This window comes from Choloepus didactylus, chromosome 3 (assembly GCF_015220235.1).
Source record: "Choloepus didactylus isolate mChoDid1 chromosome 3, mChoDid1.pri, whole genome shotgun sequence".
In the NCBI taxonomy this organism is placed as follows: domain Eukaryota; kingdom Metazoa; phylum Chordata; class Mammalia; order Pilosa; family Megalonychidae; genus Choloepus; species Choloepus didactylus.
This window is the reverse complement of record NC_051309.1, coordinates 9,506,523-9,532,180: the sequence shown is the minus strand read 5'-3', so window position 1 is coordinate 9,532,180 and position 25,658 is coordinate 9,506,523. Positions and strand designations below refer to the sequence as shown.

Below are 25,658 nucleotides of genomic sequence, written 5' to 3'. Positions count from 1 at the left end.
TCAGGCTTAGTCTCTCCAGCCATACATGAATGAGAAAGCATGAGGCTGAAACTGCTTCTAGAAGCCATCCTATAACCATGAGTGGATGCAGCCTTAAGAGGAGATCAACCTTATGGATGGCAGGGGGAAGCAAGACGAAGCATCTTGACCATGTTACTGAGCTGTCACTGCTGTGAATTTGCACTTTATGCACCAATAAATGTCTTTGTTGCTTAGCCATTATGAGTTAGGGTTTTCCGTTACTTGCAGCCAAGAGCATCCTTAAATGATATAATGTCTTGTCAGTGTCAGTAGACCAGAACATCTTTGAGCTCAGGGACCATGATCAATTTATCTCTATCCAACTCAGGGCCCAGCATTAAGCAAATGTTGGTTGAATGAATCAGTGATAATGGCAGACTGGAATCTCTTGTGCATTAGGCATGGAAACAGCATCACCATTAGGAATATTTCTAGATGTTGATATTATATTCTGGTTTCACTCCATGAGAATGGTGGTTATGGAGCCAAAAAGAGAAAGCAAAATGGAGGAGGATAAATAACTCTCAGGGAAGGTTTGCCTACCCACCTCCCCTCCTCTTCTGCCATCAGCCCGTTTGTTTAGGCCAGAACCCTGGAAGTGTTCTGTGCTCTTCTCTCACCTTCTCCATCCCTTCGAGAGCTCTCTGAGGGGCCAGGTTTGCTCTCTCCAGCCATATACCCAGTATGTCCGATCCATTCCACTCTCAAACTATATCACAAATCCACCCACTTCTTTCCATCTCTGCTGTCTAGTCCAGGCCGCTGTGACCAGTGGATGGCTGCACAGCCTCCCAACATGGTGCCCAGCTTTCTCTCCATCTCCCCTTTAACCCATTTGCCATCTGAAGCCAGAGTGATTGCCCTGAAATGCAAATCACATCGTGTCTTCCCCTTGCTTAAAACCTGCCAGTCATTATCGTTTCCAGCTAGGGTAAAATCCAGCCCCCTTACCTAACCTAAAGGCCCCGTGTGACCTGCCCTTTCTTGCACCTCCGGCTTTATGCAACCTCCTCTTTCCCTTACCTGCTCCATTTCTACGCCTCCTGGCTTCCTTTCAATTCCATGGACACCCCAAGCTTTCTTCTGCCATGCTGTCTTGGCACAAGCTTTTCCCTCTAGCTGGAAAGCTTTTTCACTATTCACAGAAAACATAAATGATGAAATGTATTATACTTACAGAGAGTATATAAAATACATATATACGTATCACATTCATGCACATACACAGTTGAAAGAATGATAATAGATCTAGCACCAGGTAAACACCATCCAGGTTAAGAATTAGAAGGTCCTGCCTAAGTGTCGCTCCCCAATCATTTCTTCCACCTCCCCCCAGAGGTAACCAGTGTCCCATTTCTTGAAATAATTATTTCCTTACTTTTCTTCATAGCTTTACCACCTATACATAATCCCTGGAAAACATTTAATTTTTGCATATTTCAGAATTTCATATATGGAATCATACTGTATATAGTCTTTTATTTCTGACTTTCTTTCGTTCAGTATTATTTCTTGTGAGATTTTACTATGTGTGGTTGGTTGCATGGGGCTGGAGTCCATTCATGTTTGCAGCTACAGTGTCTTATACCACAATTCGTTTATCGGTTCTGCTGGTGGTGGGCATCTGGGTCGCCTTCAGTTTGGGGCTAATTTGAACAATGCCACCATGGACGTTTGGGTACATGTATCCTAGGTCGCGTGGGCAAGAGTTTTCCAGGGGAGTTAGTTGGATTGAATTTTCTGGGTGGTGGGTTGTAGGCATCTTAAGCTTTACCAGATGTTGCCAAACTGTTTTCCAAGGTATGGAAATTACACCCCCAGCATCTGAGTTGGAGAGTACACACTGCTGCTCAGTCCTGGGTCTTATCCGAGCTCCTCATTTTAATCTATCCGGGGACTGTGTGTGAGCCTCACCCAACTACTGGGCATCACTTCAAGCTCTTGGTGCTCCCAGATAACACCCCTGAGAGGCTGGTATTATTCCCATTTTGCAGATAAGGAAACCACGGTTTGGCTGGTTTAAATCATTAGAAGTGATTGTGCTGTGATTCAAGCTAAGGCCTGTGTGACCTGAAGCTTGTGCATTCTCCACCATGCCATATTCTGGCTCTGAAGAGGTTTGGAGACCTGAGTCGGGTAGCAGTGGGCAATTATGAGCAACCTGGAACTTTGTGTAGTATCTTCAGTCTTCAGTTCACATCAGAATCACCCAGCTCCCATCCAAAACCCAATGAATCATAATTCACAGAGTTGAGGACCTATCTTGAGTAATTTTAATTTTAGCCATGCTAGAGCACATGCAGTGGTAGCTCACTGTGGTTGCAATTTGCATTTCCTTGTTGACTGCTGATATTGAACCTCATTTTAGCAGTTTACTGCTCATTTGTATCTTCTTTGGGGTCTGTTCAATAACTTTGCTCATTTTTTATTGGGTTGTTCATCTTCTTATTATTGATGTATTAGAGTTCTTTATATATTCTAGATACAAGTCATTTGTAGGTATATGTGTTGCAAATATTTTATCCCAGTGCTTATCTTTTCATTTTTGATGGTGTCTTTTGAAGAACAGAATTCTAATTTTGATGAAATCTGAATGATCATTTTTTCTTTGATTGTTAGTGTTTTTTGTGTCTTTTATCTTTGCCTGTCCTAAGTTATCAAAGATGTTCTCTTATGTTAGGCATGTACATTTTTTACTCACTTCTTGGGTGATCCTGTTGTGTACCAGATTTGGAGAAGCCCAGACATCATGGTTATCAGAGGCCCAGAGTCAGACCTGAGTTTGACTACCAGGTTTGTTATTTACAGAGCAAATCCCTTGGTCTCTGTGAGCCCCGGTTTCCCTATCTGCAAAATGAGGTAAAAATGGGGCCCATCCCAGAAGTTTGAGATAAAGATCTTAGCAGTGCAAGCAAGAAGGACATGTTCTGTAAAATCTCTTGCTTCAAGCAGCAGGACAGAACAGAAGGAAATAACGTGCTTTATTGTTTATTTTCAGTACATCAAAGCCTTTTACAACGAATCCTGGGAAAGAAGGCATGGGCACCCAGCAGACTCCAACACTCTGACCCTGCTCTGGTCCGTGACGGTGTCCATATTCGCCATCGGTGGACTCGTGGGGACATTGATGGTGAAGCCGATTGGCAAGGTTCTTGGGAGGTCAGTGGGGGCATCTCTGCTCACCTCCATGATGTCCACCATATCTCTGAACCATAGTTAGGGGCCCAACAGGCAACCAGGTTGGGTCTCATCATCAAAAAGAGATTTTGATGATGAGACCACTTGCTGGAAGGGAAAAGGGGAGGAAATAAGGCAACAGAGCCCAAGGAGAGCTGAAGCTGAGCCCATGGGGAAGGGACTGAGGAGTCTGATGCCAAGGGACTGCCATGTGCTGGGCAGGGCCTTGCCAGAACCGTGGTGCCCATGCAGGGTGGGAGCAGGGAAAAAATGCCCTGACCCCTCTCTCCTCCACCTCCCAGTCTCCTGCTGGTGCTCCCCTTGGCTAAGCCTAAGTAAAAGCCAGAAAATCAGGGAGCTGGTTGGTGCAATCCAGGAGGTCACAGGGCAGAGAGGAAGAGAATGGGTTTGTCTGTAGGGACAAGTGGAGAACAGTCAGCACAGCGTCGTAGTGACGGTGCCATATGAGCACAAATAGATCTGCTTTTACAAAAAAGTATCTGATCAGTCTTCCATTAGATGGCTGTAAGATCATTAATTTAACCAGTCTCCTATTGACAGATATTTAGGTTTTATTTCAACTCTCTAACATTACAAATAAGGCTGCAGTATCAAAATTTTCCTGCTGAAATTCCCTGCCTAGCCATTTCCAATCATGTCCTCTTTACCCCTTGATCCTCATTCCAAACTTATTTTTGACATGAGGACTTGTCTCAGATCAGACCAATTTTTTTCAATAAATTCCCCCAAACAACGTTTTCTCTGTATCCTTGCTCATAACAGCAAGATCCTCAGAGATAGCGAGGTGTGGGGGAAAGAGTGGTCTCTGGAGCACTCATGTCTGAACTTGAACCGTGATCTTCCACTTGCTTGCTAGCTGTGTGGACTTGGCCAAGCTATTCAGCTTATCTGAACCTCTGATTCCTCATCTATAAAATGGGGAAACTTGTTCCTACCTTGCAGGGAATGTTACGGGGCTGGAGAAAATGAGTGCAGGGAGAATGTGCCACTAGTAGGAGTTCAATAACTAGAAGCTGTTATTATCTACCACATTAATTATCATCATCCACGTCATCTCCTTGACATCCCTCTATAGAAGGAATTCAACAAATCTTCATAATGTGTTGACCTGAATGGGGGTGGAGATTCCCCAGGCTCCAGGAAAACCACCCAGACACTGGAGCAACAGAAACACTAATAAGATTCCGACCCATTCCTTTATTCTTGTCCTCACATCCCCACCAAGGAGTAAATTAAAACTGATGACACTTCAGAGCAGGCTTTCCAAAGACTGGGGCAGGAAGTTATCACAAAAGTATCATTGTGATGTAGTGAAGGCCTGTGGCACCCCAGAGAGGTGGGGAGGGGCTGCCATTTCCTTGTCCCCAAGGCCACTCCAGGCAAAAACTCATGGGAACTCAGAACCAGGGATTCACAACTATTGAATAATGTAGTCAGGGCTGTCATTTTCTAGGCATCCTCTTATTTAATTCTTTCTACTCTGTGGGGTCTGTAAATGGGGACTGGAAGTTCCAAGGGGTTAGGGCATCTGCCCAAGCTCAGCCAGCTCATGCAGTAGCTGAGCTCAGGTTGGAGCTCACATGTGGTGGCTGCAGCCAAGCAGGTGCTAAGCAGGTTCTGCTGCCAATGGCTCTGCATAACCCACGACTGTGACAACAGGTGAGTGGCTGGCCGGGACACAGACCAGGGTCCCTGTGGTGCTGTTGCTAAGCCTCTGACCAAGCCAGACTCTTACAGGCTTCTTGCCTGTCCCAGTTAGATGGAGATAGAGCCCCCTGCCTCCACGGGCTCTGTGGCCTGTGTCTGTTTACACCTGTCCAGGGCACTTGTACCTAAGGTTGCTACATAAGGAAGTTCTGAATCCAAATAGATGGTGAGGGAAAGGCACACTGGATTTGGGGTCAGAGTGCTGGGGTCCAGGTGTGTCACGTGGGACCTTGTCACCTCACCTCTCAGCTAGCAGTTTTCTCATGTGTAAAATGAGAGTATTAATAGTGGCTTTAATAACCTTAGCATAGCAGGAAAAAAAAAGGCAAAACACAAGCAAAAGTGAAAATGTATTTGCAAACGTCTTGAATATCTAAATGACAGATGAATCCTCACATCAACCTAGTGAGGCCAGAAAAGTGAGGGTGGAGAGAGAGATTAGATCACAGTGTGTTGGTTGTTAGGCCCAAGCAACTCTCAGTTCCTTTTGTTATTATTATGGGAGTAAACATTGAATTGGGATGAACCATCAGCTTGAGTAATAACTTCGGGGTGAGGGGAGAGAAGGAGTATGGAATGAAGGCTACCAGTTATTCACCATCTGCTACTACAGGTGCTAGATATTGATGGGTCATTTACTTCTTACAACTTTCTATGGCATTATTGTTCTTGTTTTAAAAATGAGGAGACCGAGGCCCTGAGAAGTTGAACAATGTGCCCAAGGTTACAAAGATGAGCTCTCACTGAAGTTGAAATCTGTGTGTGTTGGCCCGCAAAGCCTGTGCTCTTTCTCCTGCATGATACTGTTTGAAACTGCTCCTCAGTGTCTGCTTATTCCTTTCCCACGGGAGCTACGAGGGGGAAGAGAAAGCTGCTCTCCACTCCAGAGGCTGGTGGAAATCACAGTGGCGGACTGGGTGTCCCAGTGGAACACACTCGGAGGGGACTGGAAAGAGGTTCAGGTGGAGCTGGGGTCCCCAGAGGCAGGTGGCCCTTGGCACTGGCCGGTCCAGTGGTGGGACTGTACATAGCCAGGGGGAGAGGGATGGGGACAAGGACACACAAGGGGCCTGGGACAGTCCCTGGAGACCAGCCACCCCATGTTATCTGGGTCTCGGGGATGCAGGATATTCACCTCATGGAGTCCATGGCTTGGACAATTCCAGAAGAATAGTAGAGATACAAGAAGAGGAAGTGGACCTGTTCCCTACTTTTTAAATCTGTAAAATGCAGAGAAGCAAGTCCAGCTGAGAAAGCAGCTGTGAGGGTTGAGTGAGATCGTATTTACAGAATGTCTGGTGTCACTCTGGAGGCTCTCTGAATGCCTGTGACTGGATCCCAAATCATACCAGCTTAGGCCAAAAGGGGAATCAATTGGCTTACTTGACAGCAATACAATTTAGTTGAACCCAGTAGCTCATTTAATTTCATAAAATATCTGTTTCTCCATGTCTCAGCTCTGGCTTCTCCTGGGTTGGCTCCATTCTCAGGCGGTGTCTCCCCATGTGGGGCAAAATGGCCCCAGGAGCTCGGGCTGACATTATTCCTGCTCAGCATCCCCAGCCCAGGGAAAGCTTCTCCTTCTATTAGTTCTCGTGAAAGTCCCAGGTCTGAATCTCATTGATCTGAGTGAGGTCACATACTTTCAGTGGTTTTCAACCAGGGACAATATTGCCCCACCTGGGGACACTTGAAGTGTCTGGAGACATTTATCATTGTCACTACTGGGTGAGTGGGTGGGGGTGCTATGGCAGTTAGCGTGCAGAGGCCAGGGCTGCTGCTGAATCCCACACTGAAGAGGCCAGCCCCCCAACAAAGAGTTAGCTAGTGCAAAATGTCCCTAGTGATGAGGCTGAGAAAAACTTCATGCTCCTTACCCTCCTCAACCAATTCCTGACTGTTGACTGTGTCTTGGTTCTCTAGGGCTGCTATAACAGGTAGAACAAACTGGTGGCTTAAAACAACAGAAATCTGTTGAGTCTCACAGTTCTGGAAACCAGAAGTGCAAAATCAAGGTGCCAATAGGGCTGTGCTCCCTCTGACACCTGTAGGAGAAAATTCTTCCTTGCCTCTTCCAGCTTTGGCCATTTGCCTGTGATCTGTGGCATTCTTCAGCTTGTAGATGCGTCACTCCAATCACTGCCTCCTTTGTCACGTGGACTTCTTTCCTCTCGGTCTCTCCTCCTTTTATAAAAGGACATGTTATTCAACCCACCTTAACTCAGTGTGGCCTCATCTTAACTACTCACATCTCCAAAGACCCTATTTCCAAATAAGGTCATGTGCATACATCTGGGCTAGGACTTGAACTTGGTCTTTTGGGGATGCACTTCATCCTGCATCTGGCTGGGCCTGTGTCTGCCTCCATCCCCGGAGCCACAGAGGGATGGGGAGGTGACCACCCCCAGAGTCCCTGTACTGAGACGAGGGGCAGGAAGGTTTCTTGGAGGAAATTCGAGGGTCTCCCTCCAGAAAAAAGATGGATATTGAGTAGGCACCAACAACTGTCATCCCATACATCACACCAGGCAAAGAGCAGGTTCTAAAAGCATTCTTTTTCTCCTTATCCTTTTCTCTTCAATCTTTTAAAAATATGTCTTTATTTTATAGTAGCAGGAAAGAACTTTATCTCTCCAGATGCCTGCTGGAGGAGGCTGGCAATGCACAAGGCGATCTCCTCTTTCAGGCTTGAATTATCTTCGGCTGCATTACCCAGAAGCAGAGCCTGAGACAGGGATTGCGGGGCAGGCCCTTTTGGAAGGTGGGCTCTTCAGGAGCAACATCTAAGGTCAGGGAAGTAGAAGAGGAAGAGGGAGAGAGCCAAGCAAGGCTGTGCTTTCAGGTGGAGCTCAACTGATCCAAACTGGGACGGGGTGGGGGAGGGCTCTCTGGAGCATGTCACACCACGCAGTTATCCTATTGGAGGCAAAGGGGCTGAATCCTCCCACCATTAATCAGCCTTTTCCTACAGGCTGCTCTGGCAGAGGGGTATGCATCTTTCAGGTTTCTGGGAGAAGACAATCTTCTAGAGAAGGGTCAACCATAAAGCTTTAGCAGCCAACACTCACAGAACTGGGGGATGAGAAGGGAGATCTGAATGGGTAGAGAGATATCAGCCAGGAAACATGTTTTAACCCTGATTCTGATGGCTTGGAAAACTTGCTTAGCACAGTAGAAATGACAAGAACTCTGGGAGAAGGAAGCCATAGTAGGCAATAAGGAGAAACACTGGAGGTGGTTGATAAGACCAGAGGACTTCAGGAAGGCAGAGTTCCAAAGCTTGAAACAAAGCGATCCAGCAAACTCAGAACATGAAGCTTCTTTGGTACACATTATTCCTGTATCATCTATTTATTTTTTATAGACACAACCCTTTTGGTGTTATAGAGGTATGAGCTGGGAAAGCATGTTTAAAAGTCATGATAAACCTTTGTCCCCTGGCCCCAGCTGCCTACCACCCATCTGTTATAATGAGACATTGGCCTCCTCTGAGCTCACGTAGGACTTACTGCTTCCCTTGGTAACATCACTGAGCATTTTGTGTTGTAATTGTTTACTTGCATTTCTGTCTCTTCCCCTGAAGGGGATCTCCCCAATGAAAGAACCATGCCTATATATGGGCCCCAGCACCCAGAACAACAACGTGTACACAAAAGGCAAGCAATAAATGTTTGTTAGATGAGTGGAAGGTTGAATAACAAATGCTTGGTGATTGAATTCCTTCCATTGTAACTCACCGAAGTGGCATCTCTCTCCTGCTTGCATGCTTTTCATTCATTCATATGTCTATTTGCTCAATAGATATTTATTGAGAACTAATTATGCACCAAGCACTCAGGGTTGAAAAATCCCACAAAATCCCTGCCCTCCTGGAGGGTACACTCTAGTGGGGTGTGCAGACAAGCAACAAGGATATATATTGTGTCCGATGACATGGGGCAAGTGCTATTGAGAAAAACAAAGCAGACTGAGGAGGTAAGAAGATACTGGCTGGGGGTGCAGAGTGAGTTCACCACTTTCTGGTTGTTCAGAGAAGGCTTCTCTAAGAAGGTGGCATTTGAGCAGAGAAATGAAAGAAGTAACTCATGTTCATGTCTGGGGTGAGAGCTTTCCACGCAGAGGGAATAGCAAGTCCAAAGTCCCTGAGGGAGGAACGGCCAGGGGGCCGGGGTGATTGGGGTGGAGTCAGTGAGGAGATAAATTGCAGGAGATGATGTCAGGGTGGTTCCTGGGTCTGGATCCTGAGGACCACGTGGGCCAGGGTAAGGACTTCGACCCACACTCTGAGTAGGATGAGAAGTTACTGGAGCATTTGCAGTAGGGACTGAACTGAATGACATTTTGAAAGGCTTGCTGCTATCAGGGGATCTAGGGAGACTAGTTAGGAGCAGGTTGAAATAACCCAATTTAGAGACGAGGTGGTCTGAGCTAGGGTGGTAACGAGAGGTAGTGAGACGGGGTTGGATTCTGGAGGTAGAGACAACAGGACTTGCTAACAGGTTATAGGGTGGGGTGTGTGAGAGAGAAATCAAGGATAATGCTAAGATTCCTGGCCTGATCAACTGCAAGGATTGTGTTAATATTTTTTGAGATAGGAAAGTTCATGGGAAGAACAGAGTAAACCTAAAACCAATTTTGGAGCCTGGTTTTAGCTATATTAAGTTCAAAATGCCTGTTATGCCTCCTAGTGGAGGGATTAAGCAAGAAGTTGGGTATAAATCTTGGTATTGTCAACGTGTGGGCAGTACTTAAAGCCAGGAGACGAGACAGACAAGACGGATCACCTAGGAAGTATCTGTGGGCAAAAAGAAGAGGTCCAAGGTCTGAGCCCCAGAGCCCTCCAATGTTCAGGGTTTGGGGAATGATAAGGATCAGCCATTGAGGTAGGAGCAGCCCAATGATTGCGTGAGATCTGGAAACAGAGCGAAAGGAGGAGGCAGTGATCAGCCATGTCCAATGTGGCTGAGAAATAAAGACAAGGACTGAGATTGGTCAGTGGACTTAGCAACATGGAGGTTATTGGTCACCTTTAAAAGATCTCTCAAGTCTAAAGTTGTATGTAATGGTGCCTAAGAGTCTCCCCCTGAGTATCTCTTTGTTGCTCAGATGTGGCCCTCTCTCTCTCTAACTGAGCCATCTCGACAGGTGAACTCGCTGCCCTCCCCCCTACATGGGACCCAACTCCCAGGGGTGTAAATCTCCCTGGCAACGCAGAGTATGACTCCCGGGGATGAATGTGGACCTGGCATCGTGGGACTGAGAGTATCTTCTTGACCAAAAGGGGGATGCAAAATGAGACGAAATACTTTCAGTGGCTGAGAGATTCCAAATGGAGTCGAGAGGTCACTCTGGTGGACATTCTTATGCACTATATAGATAACACCTCTTAGGCTTTAATGTATTGGAATAGCTAGAAGTAAATACCTGAAACTACCAAACTCCAACCCAGCAGTCTGGACTCCTGAAGACAATTATATAATAATGTAGCTTACAAGGGGTGACAGTGTGATTGTGAAGACCTTGTGGATCACACCCCCTTTATCTAGTGTATGGATGAGTAGAAAAATGGGGATAAAAACTAAAGGACAAATGGGGTGGGATGGGGGGATGATTTGGGTGTTCTTTTTTCACTTTTATTTTTTATTCTTGTTCTGGTTCTTTCTGATGTAAGGAAAATGTTCAGAGATAGATTGTGGTGATGAACGCATAACTATGTTATCATACTGTGGACAGTGGATTGTATATCGTGGATGATTGTATTGTGTGTGAATGTACTTCAATAAAACTGAATTTAATAAAAAAAAAAAAAGATCTCTCAAGGGGGCAAAGAGGAAAATAATCACTGGAGTGGATTTAAGAGAGAGGAGAAAAGAAGAACTGGAGACAATGGGTATAGCTGACTCTTTGAGAAGTTTCACTATAAAGGTGGGCAGAGATGATGGCATGATAGGTGAAGGAAGATGTGAGATCAAGAAGTTTTGTGTGTGTGTGTGTACATTTTTTTAAGATGGGAACTATAATAGCAGGTTAAAAAAGATGTTCCAGTTGAGACGAAAAAATTGATTGCCAGGAGCAAGAGGTGGAACTTGCAAAAAAACGTCATTGATTAGGTGACAGGGCATAGGGAACTAGTGAATATTGGAAGAATTGGTCTTGGATAGAAGTAGGGACAGTCCATCCGTGGGAACAGGAGGGAAGACAGAGTGTATGGGCTAAGATACAGGTAGGGCGGTACATATGGTGGGAACAGGTAAAGGGTCTCTACAGATTGCTTCTGCTTTCTCAGTGGGATAGAAAGTAAAGCCATGGGCTGAGAGTGAGGTTGAAGGAGGAGTGTTGGGGTTTTGAAGACAGAGAAGGAATATGAAATAGTCCTTTAGAATGTCAGGAGACTGAATGAACTGGGGAACTGTGTGTTGGTTGCTCAGAAGCCCTGAAGTCCACTCGAGGTTGGTGGTCATGGGTTTAAAGTGAGACCAGTCAACAGGTTTCTACCTTTTTCTTCAGCCAGGTTGAGATTTGCAGGTGAATATGCAAGGTAGACAAGAGATGTAACCACGGTTTGGATTTTACCAGGTGCGTGTAATGAAGGGGGGTGGGTAAAGGCATTGAGGGGGTATGAATGTTTATAATGATGGGCCGTGGAATTCCGGCAGGAAAGGAGGGGCATGAGGAGAGTGACAGACAGTCAGAAGGTGGTATGATCTTGTCTTAAAGGCTTAGTCAGGCTACAGAATTGTAGGGAGGGTGTATGGTGTGAAGCCGGTATCTCTGGAAGTACCCCATTTCACTAGGGCTTAATGAAAAGTGCTTTCTAACTTCAGACTGAGATAATATTCTCTGTATCTTCCACCAAACGATCCTGCTCTATGTGTCTGTTTGAAGCATAGCACATTGTAAGGCAGCTCTCACACTTTCTCTGAGCCTTCTCTTGTCCAGGTGAAATGTCCCAGTTTCTTTGATCATTTCTCAAGGGACCTGGTCTCTCATCTCCTCATCAACCCATTACTCTTCCTTGAATTTGGCACCTTCTCCCTGAGAGCTGGTGATCTTTTGGGTTGCACAGGGAGGATTCTACACTATTGGAGAAGGTCAAAACCATGAACCAGATGTCTAGCACCCAGTTCCAAGGAGCACTGGAATTCTCTCACAAATGGTGTGGCCCCGATCTCCATTGATTCTGTGGCTCCCCATCGCCAGGAAAAAATGGAGTCATAATGATTAAAACCCCATCTCTGAGCCCAAGTGAGTCAGCTTTGTGACTTATTTGCAAATAAGGCTGGGGTTATTTTGGGAAGGAATATATTAATATGATGAACTCACTTAGACGGTGTGCAGCCCTACTTGCAAATGTTTCAAGTCAGACTTTAATGCGATTTCAACCTTCTCTGCATAGCACAAACTACACCATCGTGCCCAGTGCAGGAGCTGAGGCCAAAGCCCTTGGTTGGTGTCCTTGGCTCTGCTTCTCTCTGTCTCTGTCCAATCCATCAGGAAAGTCCATCAACTCTGTCTTCAAAATATGCCAGGATCTGACCCTCCTTCTCACTAACTCCACTGCTACCATCCTGGTCCAAATCACCATCAGCACTTACCTGAACTAGCAGAGTAGAAAACGTATGGGACTAGAAGTCAAGCTCTTATTTCCAATCAAGCCCTTTATCGCTCACTACCTGTAGAGCAGAGAACATACTGTTTTGGCCAATATCCAGGAACCCCCAGAATCTGACCACACAGCAATCCTCTCCTGTCTTATCTCTGTCAACAGTATCTTCACAACTTACCTTACACTAGACTCTACACCAACACGGATTTGTCCTAAGAGGCCTCAGGGGTAAACTGGGACCCACTGATGGGCACTATAGGGAGAATATTTTGACTCGTGGGAAAAAATTTATTTTACAGATAAGCCAATGTCACCCCCAGGATGGAAAGCCAAAGGGGAAGGTGGCATTACTGGGTTCTAGGAGCCAGGGCCACGGTGGGACTGCCTAGAGGAAGGGGAGGTTGCTGGGACTACAAAGAGAAGGCTGGGGCCATAGAGCAGACACATCTGCTGCCACAGAAGCACAGAGAGAGGGAGGAAAATGCCCTGGCTTTTCCCCTTCCCCCACCCTCCAGACTTACATCAGGCCTCTCATTGGCCAATCCTACCAGGAAGTGGGAAGGCAAAGGAGTCTGGGAGATGTAGTTGCCTTGAAAGAGAGCAGGGCAGAGAAAGAAGAAGGGATCTGAGAACAAAGAAGCAAATGGCAGGCTCAGTTTCCAGTTATACACTCGCATAGCATCTAAGCATTTATTTCATAGAAATCAAAAGGGCCGCTCCTTGACAATCTATTTGATGTCTGTGTCCATAACTAGGTTGCAAACTCTCTTGTTCACAGCGGTGTACACAATGTCTAGCACTCACTAAATGTTTGCTGAATGGATACACGAGTGAAAGCCCCCACAGTGAGGGCCGTGAGGAAGGGCTGTTAGCCCAGGTCTGCGCGGCTCCCAAGCCTCGCCTTTCCACCACTCCTTCCAACCACGGACCTGCTTTCTTCAAAGGCTGACATGTCGGTTCCAAAGAGGACCCCAGGAAAGGGCTGTGGGCACCAAGCCGTGCTATGGGGGTGAGGATTGTTTCATGGCAATTTGAGCTCTCGGGTAAAAGAAGTTAGCACCCTCAGGCTTATTTTTCTTGAGTCCTGAGTCTGTCATCTTCTTTATCAGAATAAGGAAGATTAGTCTTGAATGGAACTTTTGTTTTAAGACTGTGCTGAATAAGTTTCCTTCCCCCCTAATAACATCCGTTTAGATTAAGTTTTAAAAATTAAATTGTATTTTAAAGATAATACATTCATGTGGCTTAACTTTCTAAAGGACCAAATGAATATAAAGGAAAAAGTTTTATTTTCATTTCAGTCCTCAGCCGCAGCCACTTAGTTCCCTTCCTGGAGGCAACCGGTATTACCAGTTTTTTTGTGTCTTTCCCAAGGCTTGTGCCTATCTCCACATACACACACATGTATATGCACACCCCTTCGTTTTCTACACAAATGGTTGCATAGTCTATACAAAGTTCTGTGCCTTACTTCTTTGCACTTAACTCATATATCTGAAAGATCTTTCCATAACAGAATATAGAAATCTACCTATTTTTATCTCTGCATAATATACCATTATATGAATAGATGTATCGTAATTTATTTAAGCAGCCCCCTATTAATGGACACTTGGGTTTCTTCCCATTTTTTGCTATTCTAGAGGATGCTGCAATGGGCAATATGTACCACAATCAATGAACCACAAAAATTAGTGACTTTAGGAATCTCCAGGTGGATGTAGGAAGGGAAAAAAAGTTAACAGAAAGCTCGAGAAAAGTCAGAAATAGTGAAAAGAGCTCTGGCCTGCAAGTCAAGCTATCTAACTCCTAGAAGTAATTTTTAAAAAGTCTGCTTTCAAATCCTTAGCTTTTCACAATTTACAGAACAATTTAAATCTGTTAATTCATTGAGTCTTCAGGGGGAAAAAGACCTGTTGGAGGCTAAGATGTTTCCCCAGCTCCTTGACTTACTACTTATATGACCTAAATCAAATTTTTTAATTTGTCTGTGTCCCAGTTAACTTACTTATAAAATAGGGATAATAATACTATCTACCTCCTAGGGTCATTTGTGGATTGAAAGAGCTACTCGTGTGAAATGCTTAGAACAAAGTCTGTCTCAGAGCAAGGGTGAAATTCAGTTAAGGTGAGCCGTTATGATTATTCTGCAGATGAGGACAGGAAAACATAGGGTGATGAGGTACAAAGTCACTTAGCTGATAAAAACAGAGCTGGTACAGGATACCAGATCCCCAGGCCACCAAACAAGCCATATGTGTCAACTATGACATCTTAGGGATACGTTCCCAAAATAGTGTTAGCCATCCTGGCACATCACAGTTAGTAGTAATTATGCCATAAGAATGTGCTTGACTTTGTTTGAGAGGATTATTCCAGCCTTATGTTGAGCACCATGTTTCATCGAATCCAAGATTTGTTGGGTATAAGAAGCATTGTCATTTTATGAGCCACTGAAAGAGAGAGGGAGGAAGGGAGGGAAGGAAGATGGGAGGACGTTATGCAGGTCATCAAGTTACAATCTGTCCGCTCCAAACTTACCCCTCTGTGCTCTGCTGAATGGTGATGGGGCTGGGGCCCCCAGCCTCATTTGTCCTTAGTGGTTAGTTGCAGCTTCTTAGAATCCATCAGCAGGGGCATTGGAAGGAGTCTGGGAGGCAGGAGGAGGGAGAAAGGACTTGCTTCTTTTTATTCACCTGAAGTTCCTGTGAGGGTCATCCCAGCAATGACCTTGGCTGTGGCAGTTGGTTCCGGTTTGCAGCTTTTGTCCACACTCCAGAGATAGACTCACACACGGTGCTCCTTGGAGGAGACACACTCGTTGGCTAGCACCCCTTCCCCAAAAGTCCGAGCCAGCTCTTTGGGGTCCCCTACCCAAGCCCTTGAGCTATTACTGCCTGCTGGTAGGACCCTTTCTCAGAGGTCCAGCTGCTTAACCAAGCCCCTCTGTTAAATTCTCTGGGTTGAAATAACCAGAGTGGTTTCCATTTTCCTGACTGGACCCTGTCTCATGGATCGTAAGACACACAGCCCAAAGGTGGCAGTGGGGGGACTGAATCTCCACTTCTGACCCCTAAGCCAGCACTCTTTTCCCCATGCCCGAGTCTTGCTCTGGGCTCTGCTCCTGGGACGGACAGGTCAGTGACTTGCCTCACTGCAGGCTGATCCTCACCAAGCCCTCCTTTTCTTCCAGGAAGTACACTTTGCTGGTCAACAATGCGTTTGCAATTTCCGCAGCACTGCTGATGGCTTCTTCTCTCCTGGCTGGAGCCTTTGAAATGCTCATCCTGGGACGCTTCCTCATGGGCGTGGATGGAGGTGAGACTTCACCTGGGGTGGGAGGGTCAGAAACACATCCCTCAGAGGTATTTGAGGTGTCCCAAGGGCAATGAGTTGGCTGGGGGGCCGAGGATGCTCGACACCAGCCTAAAGTGGGACAGCCACTCACAGTGGTCCTGGAGAAATGGTGAGTGGGAGGTGGGGCCCAAGCCCACCCAGAGGCCCAGATGCTTTTCAGCATGTAACACCTTCTGCTTTGTCACTTTTGCCATAGAACCCATATCCAGAGTTGTCTGTGGTTTCCAGGGGGTTTCATGAGAGTTGTGTGTCCTGAGGCCTCTGACTCATTCATTCTTTCATTCATTCACCAAGGACTAGTGGAGTTTTCGCTGTGCTCTGCATTCTTCTGCACAGCGGGATCACAGTGGTTAACAAAATGCCCGGCCCCTTTCCCTGGAGCTGGCGCTCTGGTGGGCTGGACAGATACATAGATGAAAAGAGTAGCTGGAGGAAGTCCTGGGAAGAAAACAAAGCCAGGCAGGGGGATAGTGGGGCCTGTTTTAGGTGGGCCCGTCGGGGCAGCCACACAGAGGAAACCAAGAGCAGGGAGTGGAGTGGGGCAAGGGCGAGAACCGAGGGACTATCTGGGGAATTCGGCTCCTGGCAGGGAGACGAGGCCAGGGGCCTGCGGAAGGACTGGGACCGGCAAGTTCAAGGAAAGGGGAGGAGGCCAGTGTGGCTGGAGCTCGGTGGGTGCAGGTAGAGCAGACGGCGAAAGGCTGGCACAGAGCTGGGGTCCAGACCACGTGGACTTTGTAGGATCTGTGGATCTGTGCTGAGTGTGACGGGGAGGCAGGGGGAGCGGGTTGAGAAGGCTATGATGTGGACTGGTTTATGTTTTAATATGATTCCTCCTGCTACTGTGTAAAGAGAGGGTGAGTGGGTGGGCAGGAGTGGAGCAGGGAACCCTTTGTCTAGAGGCCGTACATAGCCCATATCTGAGACAAGACTGTGGCAGTGGATGTGATGGGTCAGGCAGGTGAGAGCCGGTGACTAAAAACATATTGTACAAAAAAAAAGGGAAGTATTTACTAAAAATGCTTCTCATTTTCTTAATACGTAAATCTATAAAATATTACTTTTAAGGTCGTGTGGAGAGCGTGGGAGCTTTGGGATTAGTGAGGGCCTGGAAAAAATGCCAGGTGACGGGAGATTTGTCAGCAAAGACTTTTGACTTATCTTCCTTTGGTAATTGAAGAAGAAGATCTTTGTCTGCTGGGGGAAATCATTCAGGGCTTTGTGATTACCCAGACTGTCCCACAGGAGAATAAGCAAATTCTGAATGAAATTACTCCTCATTCTTGATATTTATGGTGGCAGCATAGCAACCCCTGAAAGATGACCACATCCTAAACCAGAATCTGTGAATAGGCTAGGTTCCAAAGCAAGGGAAGAAATAAATTTGCAGATGCTATTAAGGTTGCTAGTTTAGTGACCTTAAAATAAGGAAAATAAGGAGATTACTGTGGATTACTGGGTGGGCCCAGTGTCGTCATAAGGTCCTTAAAAGTGGAGGGGGGTGGGCAGAAGAAAGAGTCAGAGAGAGGGTGGTGTGAGAAGGACTCACCCCACCATTGCTGGCTTTCAGGATGGAGGAGGGGGCCACAGGCCAAGGACTGCAGGCAACAATAGAATCTGGAAAAGGCAACAGATCCACCCTAGAGCCTCCAGAAAGGAATGCAGTCTAGATGTCAGCTTGAGGTTGGCCCAGTGAGAACTGTTTTGGACTTCTGACCTCCAGAACTGTAAGATAATAATGGGTGTTGGTTTAAGACACCAAGTATGTGTCATTGTTGCAGCAGAAATAGGAGACTTGTGTGAACACCTACTATGTACCAGGCCCTGTGTTATGTAACCAGGGTATAGAGCTAATACTAATACAATAGTCAAGTATAAGGGAGATGGCTATGGGAATCATGACTATTGGTAAAATAATGGTGTTTGTGTAATGTTTCATAGTTGACCAGTCATGTTGTTTATCCTCATTTTGCATGAGACTCAGAGAAATGTAACAGCAAAGTGATCAGGAGTGAGGGCTCTGGATTTAGACTGTCTGGCTTTGCCAATTACCTAGTCTGGCTTTGCCAATTACTTAGGTACCTTTTAGGTAATCACTAGTCTGTATCAGTTAGCTCTTGCTGCATAAAACTAGTCTGTATTGGTTAACTTTTGCTGCATAAAAAACTAGTCTGTTTCAGTTAGCATTTGCTGCATTAAAAAAAAAAAAAACAACAGCAAAATTATTGGCTTAAAACAATGAGCATGTTATTGGACTTCCAGTTCTGTGGGTGGGCCAAGTGGAACTTCTGACCTGGGTCAGCTCTGCTTATCTCTGCTGGGCTCACCCACGTGCCTGGGGTGGCTGCCTGTTGGCTCGTGGCTGGGTGGTGGTCTCAGGTGGCCTCACTCATGCATTTGGCTGGTGACAGGCTGGTTGGTCTAAGGAGGTCTCAGCAGGGCCAGCTTATCTCTGCTCTGTGTGGTCTTTCAACCTCTGATGAGGTACCCTGGACTTCTTCATGTGGACTTCTCAGGGGTTCAAAGAGCTATGAGAAGAACAAGTCCTAATGTCCAAGCCCTTTTCAAATTTCTGCTTGTAACACACTTACTAATGAACAAGTCACACACTCAGGTGCAGAGTTAGTGTGGAAGGGGACTAGCTCCCCAAGGAGGTGTCTGCAGGGAGGGTGAACACATTGGGGCCACTGCAGCACCAGTCTACTTTTTCTCATCTGGCAAAAGGTTTAATAATAAACCTCTCGTTGGGTTGTGTAAAATTAAATGTTATACTTGACGTGTGAAGCACTTAGTAGAGTTCAAGGCAAATAGTACACAAACCCCACCCTTAACCCCAGGAATAGTGGTGTTATTGTTGTTATTATTATTTTATCTTCAATTAATAAGGTACAGATGCAGGATTTGAACTCAGATAGTTTTCCTACTTGGGAGGAAGAGTGGAAATGATTGTAGGTTTTGACCTTGAAAGTTCTTTCCTAATGGAGGCAACTGAGAGTATCTCTTTCTGGTGGTTTTGTACTTTAACCATTTAGCCTCTTTCCTGTGCTTTGGCTGTGTAGCTTTTCTCAGGGAGCTGACACTTATGGCACATCACGGGTGACTCTCTGAATTTCCTTAATTAAAAAGAAGCTGCATTTAAAGACAGATGCCATTTTTTACAAACCTATGCATTCAAAATAAATATCTTTTAGACTTTTTCCCTATGAGCGCTTTAAAAAGAAACAAGGGAGATGGGGTGGGGAGGGAGGAAGAGAGAAGAGAAGAGAAGAGAAAAGAGGAGAGAAGAGAAGAGAAGAGAAGGTCAAGAAGGGGATTAAAAATTGATTCCTCCCGACTTCTGGAACATTGCTTATTAGAGAATGGCTAGGACCTGGAGATTTTATGCCATGTATTCTCATCTAGTCCTCTCAAAGCAGAAAGAGAAATTTGAGGCCATTTAAGGTGAAATGAATGGTCAGAAATAAAAGAAAATGGCTTATTATGAGCTGAATGGCTTCCCAGCTCATAATAAATAATTTAAAGCCAAATGGTAAGTCTGTCGATGTCTCTTAGACTCTGCTGCTCAAACTGGGTTCTCATGGAATATTTGGATCCAAAGTGGAGACATAGGGTCACTCCCTGGGGTGCCCTTTTTCCTAGAAGGTTTGGAGTCAAACACATTATTTTTACATTGAAACAAACATGATGCAGGATGGTTTTGGAGGCGAAATTCATGCAGATTTTAAAGTCAAAGTAGAAGAGTCCAGAGATACTCTGTGTTTGTGGAAGATTCTGTTGGGCATCTCCCTGCCACAGCCCTCCCAGTGCTGCACACTCCCAAGGGAGAAAGTTCACATCTGCTCTAGTAGCTGGACTCCAGGGGACCAGTTAGAGCACCGCGTATTTAGAGAAGCATGAAGGGAGGACAAGGAATCAGGAGGGAGGGATGTAGTTTCAAGTTCTACTTCTACCACAGAAGTGACCTTGAGAATGTCCTTTGTCTTTCTGGGCCCCAATATTCTTATTTGGAGAAGACAGAGAGGTGACCTGTGGTAGCTGAAGTTTCCGCCAGCTCTAAAAATCTGCTTTGACTCCTTCATGTACCCACCAGAGAGCTACTTCCATGAGTGAGCTCTTGAAGCTCTGACCACAGAACAACTCCCAGCTTTAATGCTTGCTCATCAGTTAATGTCACAGGTGAGGAGGTTGAGAAATAAAGGTGTGGTGCAGAAGTACTGACCCTCCTGGCTGGTGAAGTCAGTCCATGTGTGTCAAGCCCCAGGGACTTACCCCACCTTTTGCTACAGGCTCACAGCTAGGGTGCAGGCTTATGAGCAAACTATTATTTATCATTATTCTGCCTACTGCCCCCACCCCCACCCCAATGATGTCCACATCTCAATCCCTGAGCCTGTGAATATGTTACCTCACATGGCAACACTTAGCAGATGGAAGTAAGTTAAGGATCTGGAGATGGGAAAAGAATCTGGATTATCTCGGTGGGACCAGGGTAATCACAAGGGCCCTTAGAGGGAGGCAAGAGGGGCAGAGCCAGAGAAGGAGTTGTGATGATGGAAGCAGAGGTCGGAACTTTGAAGATGGGAGGAGGCCACTAGCCAAGGTGTGCAGGCAGCCTCTAGAAGCTAGGAGAGGCTAGGAAACAGATTCTCCCTTTGAGCCTTCAGAAGGAGCACAGCCCTGCAGACACCTGGATTTCAGCCAGTGAGATCCATTTCCGAGTTCTGAAAGAACTAAAGAACTGCAGTACATGTGTGTGGTTTTGAGTCATAAGTTTGTGGGAATTTGTTACAGCAGAAATAGGAAACTAATAAAACACTAATAATATTAATTAATTATTATTATTTGGACCAATGTTAACATCTGAGGAAGAGAGAGTAAAGTGTTCAGAAGAAATGGAGTCTAGTCCTAGTCCTGCCACTGACTGGCTGGGCAACTTGGGACACATTTCTTTACTCCTCTGAGCTTTTGTTTCCTCATAGGCAGAGTAGAGACAGTGATACCTACCATTATTTCAAGTCTAATTACTCAGATACTGCTATAGTATGTGTGTGTGTGTGAGTGTGTCTGTCTTCAGTATCACATCCCTCCTAAAATCAGGACTCTTTCCTGTATTTACATGAGAGGAGATGGCAGCTCCGAGAGTTGGGTAACTTGCTCAAGGTCTCATGGGTAGGATGTCGCTGTGCTGGATGGCAGCCCAAGCCACCTGCCTCCGCGCTCTTTCCAAGTTACAAGGCTAAGAGGAACCAGGGAGCTCTTAGGTGTCAGGCTGCCCTGCACTGTCCTGCATCGTCTTCAGGAGGTATTCCTTCATTTTCTGCCATGGTCCGAGCTCCCTGACCATCCTATTTAATATTGCAACCTTCCCCACCCTGGATGGGCCCCATTTTTCCTCTCCTGATTTATTTTTCTCCAGAGCACTTATCACTGCCTAGCATACTGCATATTCTTCAGACTTCTGCTCAGCCTCCCTCCTATACCAGCCTCCCCAGAATGCAAGCTACTTGATGGCAAAGCTTTGCGTCTTGCCTCAGTGACTCATACAGTGACTACCTTGCAGTCTACACTGAAGAAATATTTGTTGGATGATGATTAGATGGAGAAAGAGAATTCCTTGCCATAAGGAGAGGGTAACTTTTAAATATATATTCAACAAGAGTTCTGCTTTTGTAAATAATTAGAAAAAGGATGGATTAAGGATGTCAGGGGGCTACCAAGTTTGGGAGGGCTTAAGGACCACAATCCAAGAAAGGAGAGAAACTCAGAAAGACAAAACTTAACAAAATTGACCTAAGAAAAACAGTAGAAAATCTGCATAGTCCTCTATTAAATAAGTTGAACTAATTATTAATTGGTTAATGTATTTAGGAATCAGGAGGGAGGGACATTAACCAATTAAAAACCAATTGTACCAATTGGTTAATTCTACATTAACCAATTAAAAACCTTCCAACCAAGATAACTCAAGGCCAAGATGGGTTCTTTATGAAAGAAATAAGACAAATGTCATACGAACATTTCAGGAGGGGGGCACTTCCCGACTTATTTTATAAGGCCAGCATATCCTGGAGGCCATTTCCTGACAGAAAGTTTACCAGAAAGAAAAGTTACAGGCCATATCATTCGTAAGCATAGATATAAAAATCCTAAACAAAATATTAACGAACAAATGCAACAATATATAAAAATATAATATGTCAAGACCCAGATGGCTTACACCTTGAATGGAAAATCAGATTACTATTTGAAACTCAATCAAAGTAATTCACCAGATTAACAGCACACATTTCGAGGGAAAAAATATGATTATCTTGATATAGGCAGAAAGGTTTTTTCATAAACTCAACATCCATTTATGGTAAAATCAATAAATAAAATACTTGTTAGCAAACTAGGGATGGAAGAGATGTTTCTTATACTGTTAAAGGGTATCTAAAAAAACATACATCAATCATCATACTTAACAGTAAAATGTTAGCAGATGTGTGTCTGAGTTCAGGAGCAAGACAAGCAGATTCAGCCACTTTGAGTCAATCTTGTAGTAAAGATCCTAGCTAATGCAATAAAGCAAACAAAGTATTTTTTAATATAAGGTATGAATATTAGAAAAGAGTAAAGCTGTTGTCTTTCAAAGCTAACATGAATGTATAAACGTTCTTAAGGAATCTATAGGTAAACTTCAGAATTAACAAGTGAATTTAGCTAGCAGGGTCTCTGGGTACAAGGTCCTTATACTAAATGCAGCTTTATTTCTATATATGAGGTCAGTACCACCAAAAGCAATTTGATCCTATGTAGAAAATAAAATTTACAAATTATACCATTTAAGACAACATAAAAACCATTAAATACCTAGAAATAAATATGAGAAATATGCAATTTCTCTACAGAAAAATACTATAAAATTTTATTGAGAGGAATTAAAGAAAACAAATAAATAAGGGATATTCCATGTTCAGAAACTGGAAGACTCAGTATTGTAAAAATATTAGTCCTCTGTAAAATTATCCATAGATTCAAGGCAAATTCAGTCAACGTCCAAGCAGAGTTTTTAATGGAAATTGCAGCTGGTGCTAAAATTTATATGAAAATTCAAAATGTCAAGAATGCCCAAGATAACCTTTCAGAAGAAGAAAAATGGGAGAATTAGTATATTAGACTTCAACACCTACTATAAAGCTTCAGCAGTTTAGACAGTGAGGTGTAGGTGCCAAGACAAACAGATCAGTGGACTGGAAATGAGAATCCCCAGGCAGCCCCATACAAACACAGCTCAGCTATGGCGGAGATGTTGCTGTAGAGCTGAGGAGAAAGGAAGTTGTTCTAGTTTGCTAATGCTGCGGAATGCAAAACACCAGAGACGGATTGGCTTTTATAAAAAGGGGGTTTATTTGGCTACACAGTTACAGTCTTAAGGCCATAAAGTGTCCATCAGTAATCAGGTACCTTCACTGGAGGATGGCCAATGGCGTCCGGAAAACCCCTGTTAGCTGGGAAGGCACATGGCTGGCATCTGCTCCCAAGTTCTGGTTTCAAAATGGCTTTCTCCCAGGACGTTCCTCTCTAGCAAGCTTGCTCCTCTTCAGAACGTTACTCACAGCTGCACTGAGTTCCTTCTCTTTGAGTCAGCTCATTTATATGGCTCCACTGATCAAGGCCCACCCTGAATGGGTGGGGACATGCCTCCATGGGAATATCTCATCAGAGTCATCACCCACAGCTGGGTGGGGCACATTCCAAGCAAATCTAACCAGCACCAAAATGTCTGCCCCACAAGACTACATCAAAGATAATGGCGTTTGGGGGACACAATACATTCAAACTGGCACAGAAGTGTTTTCAAAAATGATGTCAGATCAGTTGGATATTCATATTAAAAATTAAATGTGACCCCCCCTGCTTCACCCCATGCAAAAAATAAATTCCAGGTGGATTATAGCTCTAAATACATATTCTAGAAGAAAGATTCTAGAGAAAGATTTCTTAAACAAGATAGAAACAGCACAAGCTTAAAAGAAAAGAGTGATAAACACTACATTAAAATTAGGGACTTCTGTTCATCAGAAAACACCATTAAGCGAATGTGAAGGTAAACATGGATGGCAAGAAAATATTTGCAATAAATGAAATCAGCAAAGGACTCATATCCAGAATGCATTAAGAACTAGAAATCAATAAGAAAAAGACTGAAAATCTATTACAAAAATGGCCAAGAGATTGAACAAGCCATCTTCACAAAATGGCACAGAGATATATAAAAATCTCACAGTAATTAAGGAAATATAAATTAAAACCATGATGGCTAAAATTAAAAAGACTGACAAAGTCAAAGATTTGTGTATATGTGGAGCAAAAGCTCTTTCAAATGTCTCTGGTAAAGGGTAAAATTGGTACAATAATTTGGGGGAAGTTGTCTTTATGTACCTTATGACCCAGAAATTCTTATATATATATATATATATATATATATATATATATATATATAATCTTCCATGCAGGTTCATGTGCATCAGAATGCTTGTACAAGAATGTTTGTTGCAGCACTGTTAGCAGTAGCCTAAACTGGAAAGCAATGAAATGGAAACGCCCATTATTTGTTCTTACTCATTTTTTGTGAAATGATGCTTATTATCCCCACTGGGTAGGGGGAGCCTCAAGATAAGGAAACTAACTCTTTTTTTAAGTGTCTGTCTTAGTTTCCTGTTGCTGCTGTAACAACCACAAACCTGGTGGCTTGAAACAACAGAAATATGTTCCTCATTTCCTGAGGCCAGGAGTACGGAACCTGCCTGTGGGCAGGACGGGGCTCCCTCTGGAACTCTGGGAAGGACCCGCTCGTGCCTCTTCTGACTGCTGGTGGCTGTGGCCCTCCTTGGTGTCCTTGGCTTGTGGCAGCCTCACTCCAACCTCTGCCTCCCTCGTCCCACGGTCTTCCCTGGCATGTGTCTGTGTGTCCTTCGCTCTCTCTTATAAGGACACGTGTCATTGGATTCAGGGTTTACTCAGGTAATCCAAGATGATCTCGACTGGATCCTTATTTTAATTACATCTGCAAAGACCCAATTTCCAAATAAAGCCACATTCCTCTGGGTGGATATGAATTTGGGTGTCCGGTGGAGTGGCCATCCACTGACCTTACATTCAGTGCCTTTCATTTGGTAAGTTAATTTAGTAATTTTATTTAGCAAGTATTAGCCCTACTTTGCAGATGGGTAAGCTGAGGTTAGGAGAGATTATGGAAGTTGATCAGGTCACCTTGTAAGGACGCTACGGATCTGGGATTTGAATCCACTCCAGTGCGATGTTTTCCCTCTAGTAGGCAGCCTCCTCAGCAACAGTGTGCTAAAGTGATTGATGGCCATCCAATTTTTCCATGAGGCCAGATACTCTCAAGTATGTGTTTGGATAAAAATTCAAATATCATCTGGTTTGTGATGTGCTTTTCCAGATAAGAGGAATTTAGCCTGGGCTGAGAGGCAATGAATGAGATTCTCAACTTATAAATTGGGGTGTGTGCTCACTCCCTTTACTGATTTTTTAGGAAGGGTCTCCCTGCATTTTTACAACTGGGGTGGATTCAATTCAACTTGATGTGCCTAGATTGGTGCCTAATATGAGTCACGAGCCACCCAGTTGATAATAGAGAGACAAAAGAATGAACAAATTATTATAAATTTTTACTTGATTGAAACTTTCACTCACATACAGAAGAGACAAAGCAAATTCACCTTCACTAGTGGGTGTCAGTCCCCCATGGCCAGCCTGTCTT

The 25,658-nt window shown here is 44.6% G+C and overlaps 1 protein-coding gene across 4 annotated transcripts in view; it reads left to right on the top strand.

The window, feature by feature from the left end:
• SLC2A9 (solute carrier family 2 member 9) overlaps positions 1 to 25,658 on the top strand; it is a 234,658-nt gene that overhangs the window by 24,960 nt on the left and 184,040 nt on the right. For all 4 annotated transcript variants that reach the window (XR_005215825.1, XM_037829396.1, XM_037829397.1 and 1 more), the window contains exons 3-4: positions 3,020 to 3,180; positions 15,726 to 15,850. Coding sequence is in view for 3 of the 4 variants with exons in the window: in XM_037829396.1 (XP_037685324.1) it covers positions 3,020 to 3,180; positions 15,726 to 15,850 (286 nt within the window). In the remaining variant the exon portion in view is untranslated. The remainder of the gene's footprint in view (positions 1 to 3,019; positions 3,181 to 15,725; positions 15,851 to 25,658) is intronic.